The 11,482-nt window shown below is 43.5% G+C and overlaps 1 protein-coding gene across 1 annotated transcript; it reads right to left on the reverse strand.

The window, feature by feature from the left end:
• Nucleotides 1–222: 222 nt before the first annotated feature.
• Nucleotides 223–1,158, reverse strand: LOC134456326 (P2Y purinoceptor 1). The gene has a single exon (XM_063207700.1). The coding sequence runs from the start codon at nucleotides 1,156–1,158 to the stop codon at nucleotides 223–225; it is 936 nt and encodes a 311-aa protein (XP_063063770.1).
• Between the last annotated feature and the right edge of the window lie 10,324 nt (nucleotides 1,159–11,482).

Genomic DNA, 11,482 nt, shown 5'->3' on the forward strand with positions numbered 1-11,482 from the left:
ATATGATGGCCCAGTGTTTTAAATGAAATTAAGACAGACTCTGGTCTAGCCAAAGATCGTTTTTGGATTCGCCAATGTCCGAATCCAAGACCATTACAACTACTAGTGAGTCCAAGTAAAGTCCAAGTTCATAGAAAAACGAACTTGACTCGAAGTCGAACTCAAGTTCAAGCCGGGACTCGACTCGAGTACTACAGCCCTGAAGCTTTCTATAGTGGCCCACTAGTCAGTGGATATGATGTAGACCCCAGTCCTCCTTGGCCTCAGCCACCTCAGCCTCGGCATCCTCCACTTGCAGTGGTTGGTGCTGAAGTAGTACACCAGGGGGTCCAGGCAGCTGTTGAAGCTGACCATCGCCATGGTGACGCGGCGGGCCTTGTAGATGGCGTCGGCCCAGGAGCAGTTCCGTATGAAGCCCATGCGGTGCAGCAGGTGCAGCAGATGAACCGTGTGGTAGGGCAGGAAGCAGAGCAGCATGATGGCCAGGATGGCGTAGATGATGCGCCTGGCCTTGCCCGCCGTACCCGTGCGGATGTGGGCGATGCGCCGCGCCACCAGCGGGTAGCACGCCAGGATGACCACAGAGGGCAGCAGAGAGCCGAATAGCAAGCACAGGATGCTGTAAGGCCCCACGCGCCTCTCCCACTCCTCCTGGCTGAAGCTCTCAAAGCACTTCTCCTTCTGCCCGTCTGTGGGCCCCACCAGGACGAACACCAGAATGGCCACGCTGTACACCACCCACACGGTGGCGCTCACGAGCACAGGCAGGCGGGAGTTCCTGTGGCGCATGTAGGTGAGCGGGTGCAGAGTCGCCACGTAGCGGTCCACACAGATGCAGGTCATGAAGACCAGGCTGGCGTAAGTGCTGGCGTGGAAGACGACGCCACTGAAGATGCAGGTGTATTTGTCCAGGCTCCAGAAGTTGCGCTGCAGGTGGTAGTGGATGCGGAATGGCAGGGCGCACAGGAACGCCACGTCGGCCACGGCCAGGTTGATGATGAAGACGTCCGAGCCGCTCCGCTGATGCCTCCGCTTCACCAGGAAGAACCAGAGGGCGGCCAGGTTGCCCGGCAGGCCCAGCACCATCACCACCACGTAGGCCACAGGGAGGAGGTAGAACTGGAAGTCGGCCTTCGAGTCGCAGTCTGTCTGGTTCATTGTGGCTAATGAGTTGTCACCCATGTTCACACCCTTCCTGGTGGTTTCAACCTGGAGGGTTGAGTAGGTTAGTGTTATTTATAGGCCTGACAATCACGCAGCGTAGCCAACCATTTTTCAAGACATCCATTAGACCAGATCCATTTAATTTTTTTGAACAAACGTGCCCTTGACCTCATGGAGGCCTCCCAATGCACCTCATCATAAGCCTACCATTGAATTAAAAACCACAACACTACAAAATAGATTAATGCCGCTCATTTGCAGTCGAGTCCCCCGCACCCCCCCACCCCTTTTTTTTTACCGTTCTCCTTCTCAATGCCCCCTCACTGCCCCCATTTGAGAAACACTACATTAGGTGAAAGGCGAGTCATATCATCTTTTTTAGCTTGTCCTGACTGTCTCTGGTTCCTTGGTAGTCTCTGCTAGCTTTGGCAATATAGATAACACAAGACTTTCAGTTCCAGCATTTTAGACATTGTGACATGACCTTTGTACAAGATGCCATTTTCTTGTGTATACAGTTAGTGTCGGGTATTTTTTTAGAACTGAATGCCTGCTATTTCACCATGGTGCAACTCTGTAAACAATCCCTTAAAAACATACATCTTTAACTATATTAGACATGATTTAATTTTTTGATGATTATACCGCATTACATTGTAATGTTCATTTCACATGTGTGAAAGAAGGCAGCAGTTTAGAAATACTAAAGTGCACAATTCTGTTATCTTGCCATTATTTATCAAAGCATTATTTCATTGAGTATCCTAGAACTTGTAGGATACTAGAAATTCCAGCATACACATAATAGTGGTCTTCAATGTAGGCTATTTGCATTGCATCCGCACAACTCAGGTTGTGTAAAATGTTCAATTTGATGGCTAGCTCTTAGTTTTGTGTTTAGTTTTGGAAAGAAGAAACAAACAAACTAGTCCCAAAGCAGTATTTAGAACCTACAACTGTAATAGTAATCGCAGAAAGCGAAAGCCGTATGAGCTTCAATGTCATGTTGCACATGTACACCTGGCTGGTAAAAAATGTAGTCCTACAGTACGTTACTTTGCCTATAAGAAGAAGTTTTGTCTTCATTAGTCTACAGGCAAAGTAACGTACAGTAGGACTGCATTTTTTTTTACCAGCCAGGTGTACATGTTCAGCATGACACTGAAGCTCATACTGCACATTCAAATGTATACTCACACGTCGGTTTCTTCTCTTCTTTACTGTGTTAAGAAGCCAGTAACTCTGTCTCCAACCTTCCAGCCGCCTGTCTCTGTCTATCTGCAAGTGTGTTTGTCACTGAAAAGGAAATAGTCAGTCGTGTGTGGTTTGACGTGGTAGCTCCGTGTAGGTGGAAGTGAGGGCTGGGGGTAGATGGGGTGAAACACAGCCACAGCCACATCCACATCACGCGATATCTCTACAGTACTGTACATCATTACACTGGTGGTTTCATATTCACTGACTTTTATCTGTATTATGTTTGCAGAAGAAGGCCTATAACAAACTGATTGAGGCTCTGATCAAAACAATCCTTAACTCATTGGCTGCCTTGGCCGTCGAATGACGTCATTTCAAATAGTGACGCCCCCTACCTTCGACGTCGTTCGCCGACAATTGCGTTTTTTTACAGCCAGGCCTCGAGGACGGTCTGACCTATCTTCTGTATGAATTTCAAGCCTCTAGGCATTTTCTAACTGTTCCTGTAGGTGGCAGAAGTGTCCTTAGGAACAGTCAAGGCAGGGCTTTAGCTCAGAGCAAGATGAAATGTCAAGACAAAAACACCCCTTTTTTACTATTATAATATAATCTCAAAAGTAGCATAGCAAAATCATTTTTGAAAGTAAAGCACCTGTGACAGTAGTCTACTTTCTTGCCCTCTGATTTTAACACAGGTAGGCTACTGATTTTAGTGTCAGAGCCTTACCAAAAAAAACCCTTCCTCTCATGACCAAAATACAATCCCCTGTTGCTATCTAGCTAGAAGGCATTGTAGCTAACTTGCCCAAAATACACCATGAGATGATCTGTGTGACAACCTTTCATTTTGGATAATGTGATCAGCCTACACAACATCAGGATGTTGCTTACAAAATATCATCTAACAGGAGAATGCACGGGACTAGTGGTGATGTGTCCCAACTGAGGTAACTTGGGTATAAAGTTTGCTACGCTAGCTAGCTAGCTAGCACGAAATCGCTAACAACTTACAACTAAGCCTAAATAAAGGAGCCTTGGTAAGTCAACTATTTTTTACTCAATCCACAGTTATTTTTATGGATCTGTATAGTATGATCAGCTTACTGTATCATCAAAAAAAGACAGGGGGGTTGCAGATTTCTTGGAACAGAGTAGCCTTTGTGTCTGGTCAGATGCATTCAGCTCACATTAGAAAGCATTGTACTTAGCCTCAGACCAGCTAGCATTCACCACTCCAATCGGCTTGTGAAATGTTGGATGTGTGATCAGTACTTTATCAAAAGAAAATTCATTGAACAATATATGACAAGATCACTATAGCAGAACCATGATGACAGTATCATCAATCTGCAAATTGTCCGCTCTGCCAAAGAAGCTGCAGTAAGCTACGCTAAGCGGTGCTGCCTGCCTACCTGCCTCCCTCCCCACAAGACACAACACGGTACTATTTCTGGAGGAAATAAACCAGCTGTGATTCGTTCTCCAACGAGGGGAGAGAGAGAGGGAGAGGTAGGGAGTTACCGGAGTTAGGGGCAACTGCTGTCATGATCCATGCAGTGTTGCCAATTTAGCGACTTTGTCGCTAGATTTAGCGACTTTTTGCCACCTCTGGCGACAAAAAAAATCATCTAGCGACTTAGCGACTTTTCAGGCTCAATCTGGCCGAATCTAGCGACTATTTCGCTTGTCTTGTGAGAGGCAAATCAGTGTCCCTCCCCACGACACCACACAATGCATTTCCAGAGGCGGCGGGTAGAGACAGACGTGACACATGATGCACCACGGTGTGGCAGCGTTTGTGATACGCGCAGGAATTCTCATGCGCGTACATCTGCTTGTATGAGACTACGGCAAGCGATATGGGACAAAGATATGGCAGGAACCGAATGTCAACATAAACCGAGATTACACAATCTTCGATATGGTCACCAAATGTTTTGGGACTGTCATTTATGTTATGCCTACACTTTGGAATTAGATCAGAGTCTTGTGGTTACACAGGTTTATTTAACTTTACTCGGTCTACCCTACAAGCATATGACAAATTTAAATGAGCACTAGCAGGCTGGCCGCACCGACCGCAGTGAATCTCGGGCACATTGCGACAAAAAACTCATCTAGCGCCTTTAGCGACTTTTTGGTGCATGTGGCGACTTTTTAAAACGTGCATTTTCAGTGACAAATGAATCGATTTTCCACATAATTCTGACTCTGCGCCGCCATCAGAAGTGTTTCCCACGATTAAGCGGGGCTGCAGATAAGCTCTGATCGCCAAAAAGTAGCTAGCACCGCCCATTTGTACTGTGGACGAAGGCATGTGGGCACGTTTTCTGTAGATCAGCGCGCCGTGCGTGACATTGTGACGTCATACGTAACGTCATGACGTCATCTAGCGACTTCTAGCGACTTTTCAGCAAGCCCATAGCGACTTTGGCTGATTTTCTTTTGGCAACACTGGATCCATGCTGCGCGCCAGCAACTAAACCAAAACACCCTTGTTTTCGAGTCCCCCGTTATATTTCAGTATATTAGGTTGAAAAGGTCATACAAATGATCTTTTTGTTCAGGCTACAGATGACAGAAGACTGTGTAATAGCAGCTGATAGGTTTGGAGTTGTTAGGACGATGCCATTACGGGCAAAAACGTTTGCAGTTACAGTTCTACTTCAAATGGCGTTTTCTCAGCTTTTTGGCTAGAAAGCAGCATTTTGGCGAATTCCACTTAATTTCAACAGATGATTATGAAAGAACGGAAAGGGGTAGAGAGACACCGTTTTTTTCTGATGACAGATGAGCGTCTAATCTGTGTTTTGATAGGTATGGTGTTGACATAGACACAGAACTCAATTTTCTGTGAGCCTCCAAAAAACACCCAAAATGCTGAAAAATCGCTGGCACTCCGAGGTACTCTTTTATGAAAATGGCTGGCAGCCAATGAGTTAATGTTTGTCTTGATGAAAGACTGATTTCTGAAACCGTGCAGATATTCAGCAACAATACCCGTTTTTGCCCTTAATCATGTCTTATTTAGCATTTATTTTATGCATGATCGGTTTAACTCAATATGCGGTTGATGGCATTATTAGTCAACCTCAAACAATTAAGCATCAAAGCAACGCGTCAGTCCGTTTAATTAAAGACTTTTTAACTTTTAACACCAGCAGTGTGCCTTGGAAACTTTGGCAGACCTTATCAACTGACCATAATTTTAAGAAGCCTCAAACAATGTTGCAAAAGGGCTTTAACCAAAGGTGATGACTGACATCCAAGACATCATCTCCAGGTTGTCCTGCAGTCTCATGAATCCCAATCACAGGAATCTGTGATGCAGCCTGTCTGTGTGGGCCGATATTTTAATTCCCCAGTGCAAGTGTAATGAAATGTAATGCACATGTAATAAATACATTTACATGTAATGAAACCTAGCCTATTATTGTCCACATTAAAGTCTGTTTTGTAAGTGCAACTACAGTATTGTACAGTAAGTCAAGGCCGGGGGCCAAGAGGGGGGCCATGGGGGGCCATTTTCAATATCCAATCAGTTTATTTTCCAAATACAAAACTGTCTCAAAGTAAATATAGCATTTTACAGAGAGCTCTGAGTTTGATCATCTTGCCTTAACTAACAAGCAGGCAGTCCCTTTGCATGACCAGAGTTGAAGTGCTGTTCCATACAACATGATTTTATACTAACACAGTTTTCATATCTAATCAAAAGTGATTGTCTCTGCACCCGTCCAGAACATTTTGTGCTAAGTGACCTAAGGTCATCTTTCTTCTGAGTCCCCCATCCCTTATCTGTTAGACGTCTGTAAAAATCACACATCCAAATATACAATGACGAGCAACATGGGCACACACACACACACACACACACACACACACACACACACACACACACACACACACACACACACACACACACACACACACACACACACACACACACACACACACACACACACACACACACCACAGGCCACATACCTACATACATCCCTTCAGCTGATCCAGGAATGCTGAACACAAACACACTCATACACACACAAATAGATAAACAAAAATGCCAGGCATGCACAATGTCAAGCATTCTCAAATCTTCCTTCTCACCAGCCACTGTGGCTAGTGGTTTTCCTGAGTTTTGTGGTAAGTTTTTTTTTCTCTTCAGAATTGTCTTGCATTTAAGTACGAACAATTGATGCAACTATTCTCAGCTGGTTGGCTGGTGTTGAGCCCTGATTCACACAAGTGAACTGATATACAACATAGAGCTGTTCTCCATGTAGTTTTGTCCAGTATTGCGAGTGTCATGTGGTATAGTAGTCATTCTGTGACGTAAACAAATAATCTCAGTTACACACCCACACAAAAAGGAGGGGAAGGGGGTGCCTACCCCCCCCCCCCCAAACCAGACTAAATTTAAGTCAGCATTATTATTATTATTATTATTATCATTATTATTATTATCATTATTATAAAAGGGACATTACTGCTGATGTTTAAACCTTCTCATAGTGCTAGTTTGTAACTCCTGTACAGTATTTCAATATCCCAAAGGTGCACTGACACACAGACATAGACTTTGATTGTGAAAGGGGGTGCACAGAAAAATGAGTGTGGCATGACTCATGTAAAGGGGGCCTTGGCGTGAATCTATTTGTATATGGGGGACCTTGTTGCGCAAAGTTTGGGAACCCCCTGTTCTGGACTGCACAAACGAAACAAAGTATGCATCAATTTAAAAAATGTATAAAGAGTCAGTTTTCCAACGTTACATAAATGAACATATGTTGTGATACTATGTTGCTTTTTGTGTTGTTTCTTTTGTTTATTTAGTTTTTGAAAAACTTGCATTATAGTGAGGTGCGTAGAACACCATCTGTATTTTAGTTTTAATTTATAGGGGTGGGAGTTTAAAAAGCTATGCTTCATCCCATTCCTTTTTGGATGCAATTTGGGGGTTAAAGTTGATTTCTTTTCCCATTTGCTGGTATTGATTGTCTTTTGTTTTGTTTTTTTCTTGGAGATTGTTGTTTTTTTGTTCGTGACATCTGAAATAAAACCATCAAATCAAATCAAATCAAACGAAAGGAAATCCAACAACACAGCTCCAAAACCTGCCACAAGATGGCGCTCAACACACAGGAGCCACTTTCAGGGCCCTTTGAATTGTGAATTTCAAGTGGCATATGTTTCCATGGCAAACCAACAAAAGGAAAGGTCTGCACAAGATACATTTAGAAATATAGGCTATAGATGATTCCAGAACTTGACCAATACAAAGACTATTCAATGGCTGTTGCTCAAAGTGTAAGAGTTACGTTCATATTTGCGGAATTAGTGCATTGATATAGGCTACCGTACTTTAAAGCAGATGATAATATAATCAGGGTGCGATTTGTCTGAAAACCAGAAGGGGGGATAAGTTTGAGATTTTAAGCAAAATCAATGGAATTACATTGAGCTGTGATTAAAATCATGTAGGAAAAGTGGCAATATCAAAACCAGAAGGGGGGACAATTCCTTTTACCACAACATCGGTGTCTATGTATTGTAAAAACTAGGCATCTCTCATATTTCTCAATATCAGGCATTTTAGCCTCTTTGGAACCCTCAGCAATATCAATGTCCACTCCCCCCTTCAAGGCTTTGCCAAGCATAGTTGGTTTCCTATTTCTCAATTGTTATCACAATCTTAGTGATTTTTTTTCACTGGTCAGAAATGCAAGAAAAGAATTCCAGGAGAAGTCCAGTTTTTTGAACATTAAGGCCATTTTCTGAGTGGTCTGCAATGTTTTAGAGTCCCCCTCACCGTTTATTTCATGATTGCTGCAGTCTCTTTTATTTGGCTGATTTGGATTTGATCTCAACCAGCTTTAGAATGGCCTTCTATGGGCACCTGCAACTCTGTTCTTAAAATCACCTTTAACATTTGTTTTCAAGAATATGCAACTCGGCAAGTGTTCAGCAGTATTCACTGGTTCATATTCAATTTTTGTAGCGAAATATGGCATCTGTCGTGTTTTATGTGTGTTTTATGTAGCAATTTGTACATTAAGTTTCACTTTCACTTTCACTTTCTTTCACAAAATGGCAAATAGAAAATGACAGAAGCCATATTTTGCCTTGAAACTTGTTAGGGACTGCTAGTGAACACCCCTAACCACTTTGTGAGCTGTAGACTTTCGAAAACAAATGTTTAAGGTGATTTTAAGAACAGAGTTGCAGGTGCTCATAGACGGCCATTCTAAAGCTGGTTGAGATCAAATCCAAATCAGCGAAATAACAGAGACTGCAGCAAACATGAAATAAACGGTGAGGGGGACTCTAAAACATTGCAGACCACTCAGAAAATGGTCTCAATGTTCAAAAAAACTGGACTTCTCCTTTAAAATCAGGCAGGAGACAGACCAACTCTTCTAAGAGGTCCTTCTCCATAATTCCTGTGCCTGTGCCCTTGACGCAGGTGTGTTGTTTGTCATTGTCTCATGAACTTGGCTAGCACAATATTTTCACAAATATGGACCACCTGGTTCAGTGTGATCAGCTATATCAGTATGTTGAAGGACTGTCACTGTCTGTATGTGCAAAGCCTGGGCCTTGTGCTGTATGTCTGTTAAAGCTGTTTCTTCAAAATCCATTAAAGTTGTGTGAATGTACAAATACATCCGTCTTGTGCGCAAATGAAAAGACAGACTGAGGTTAAAGGGGTTGTTTTTACTTGACTATCAACTGATGCAACTGACTATCAACTGATTGTGAATGTGACATTCGTTTTATCTTTCATAAATTATTCATTGTCATGAAGTCGTAGGCTATGTTGTGGTCAAATTTCCAATAGAAGTTGTTTTGGAATCTGTTACCCATCAAGGCAACTGTCACATCTGAGATGTTACTCAAATCCACTCGAGTCACAACAGATTAGCTGTAAAATGTAAAAAAATATCAAACTGTCATAATAATGACACACTATAAATCATTGACGAAAAATGAAGGACTGAATATTTCATCGAACCTCAAACATTTTAGTGTGTTGAAAGGGTCATATTGCAAGGTCACACTCGCAGCATACATGTCCCTGTCACGTCCAATCAAGTAGTTTTCAAGTGGGGATTCTTAATGCGTTGAATCCATTTGGCCTTTTATTCATCCAAGTCAATATACCGGTAGTGGCGACAGGGCTGGACTGGGCCTGAAAAACGGGCCGGGCATTTTTGGCATAGACTGGCCACTAACACATATAGGCCAACAACACGCGCTACTGTTTTGTCATTGTTCTGTCATTTGTGCATCGACAGGAGACAGACAGATAATCTTAACTGGAGAGAAGACACCGGAGCAGCACGGATGTGATTCTTTTCTTCTTTTGATTAAGTACAGTCCCTATGTTGTGCACTTAATTAAAAGAAGAAAAGAATCACATCTGTGCTGCTACTCTGTGTCTTCTCTCTAGTTAACATACACAGGCCACTTTCATCCTATATCTTGCCTGGCTGAGTCCACTGTCTGTATTGATCATGGACCAATCCCCAGGAAAACAACAATAACAACAACGACAACGACAACGACAACAACAACAACAGCAGTATTGACCCCTGAGGACTGTCGGCCTGCCGGGAAAAAGCCCTGCATATCAGATTACCAGTCCAGCCCTGAGCGGATGTAGTGGAACTGTATACAATATTAACCGAGGTCGGCCGGTGGCAAAAAAAAAAGTGCTGGCTGGCAGGCAGGCTCCATGTGCGATTGGACATGACAGCTTATAGGAGTGAACTAGAGCATTAATTCCTAATGTGTCGTTTGCGGGGGGAAGGCCATGCTTTACTTCCACTGCACACCTTTCCTTTGGGCCTCAGGGCTAGTGCTAGGCTGTATTGACCCAGGCCAGTAAGCCATCCATCACAGGCCTGCAGTACAGTCATGTACAGTGAACATTCACCATCTTCTCACACCGCAGAAATTGTGCAGTGATCATTCAACACATATGGAGTCAGTTTGTAACACTCATGGTCTTGGCGCGACACGCTAAGTGTTGAATTAACACTGCACGATACAGGCCCACTGTGTGTTGTGGATCGCACTGTGAAAACGCATTAGAGAATAGAGAGGATGTACTCAGTCACTCCACTTACCTATGGGCCTATAGCGTTGGTGGTGTTCTGGTAGGTTTGACGTCTATTAGTACTACTGGGGTGTGACGTATATTAGTGCTGTGCTGACTCCTGGTCTGGGATTTGACCCATAGAATAAATGGGGAGCAGATGGCATTTCCTCCCTCCCCCTCACTCACCACCTGGTGGAATGCAATGCAGTGTTGTGTGATGGAGGGAACGGGGGGATTGCTGGAGAATCTTTGGAGGTGGATTTAAATCTCCGGATATCTGAAAGGGTTAATGAAAAAAAATCCCCCTTTATGGACCCTTTATGTGATGGAAGCTCTTTCCTCGTCGTTCCTCCTTGCCTCCTCCTCGTCCCCTGTCCACCCTCCAGCATCTGTCGGACAATGTGTCCCCCCATTCTTCCCTCCTCGCAGTGCTATTGCCTAGCAACACAACTCTAGTCTCCCACTCTCTCTCTCTCTCTCTCTTTCTCTTTCTCTTTCTCTCTCTGTCTCTATCTGTTCCCATCAGAGATGCGTCATTACAGAGACACCCAGATCTCTATGACAACCGGGCCGCCGCATATATCCCCTCCACGTGTCTCTGAGTCTGTGTGAGCAAGGATTTGCTTCCAAATATTTGGGGTATGTGAACACGAGACACTGATTCAGTCTTTTCTCAGGCTATTAAGCATGATACTGAGTGCTGGGAGGAGCGCCGTTCACAAGAATTTTGGATTTTTGGAATCGTATGTTGTAATTTTTTAATAGTCTGAGAGTTTAGAAAATCTCTTGAGAGATCTTGTGTTTAGCTGGAGGATGAGCATTTGATGGTACCTCTGAGCGGCTAAGAAATAAATTGAAGTGAAAATAAAAAAAGGAATGAGCTACGTGCTATATGCTCCCTTATAAATGATACAGTATGCACTACACTAAAGACAATCACAATGCACGTAATAGTTTAGGACATCATTGAGTGTCACCTGTGTGTTTGCCAACAGGAAGTTATAGGCAGTTGAATAA

This window comes from Engraulis encrasicolus, chromosome 10, assembly GCF_034702125.1.
Source record: "Engraulis encrasicolus isolate BLACKSEA-1 chromosome 10, IST_EnEncr_1.0, whole genome shotgun sequence".
Taxonomy (NCBI): Eukaryota; Metazoa; Chordata; class Actinopteri; order Clupeiformes; family Engraulidae; genus Engraulis; species Engraulis encrasicolus.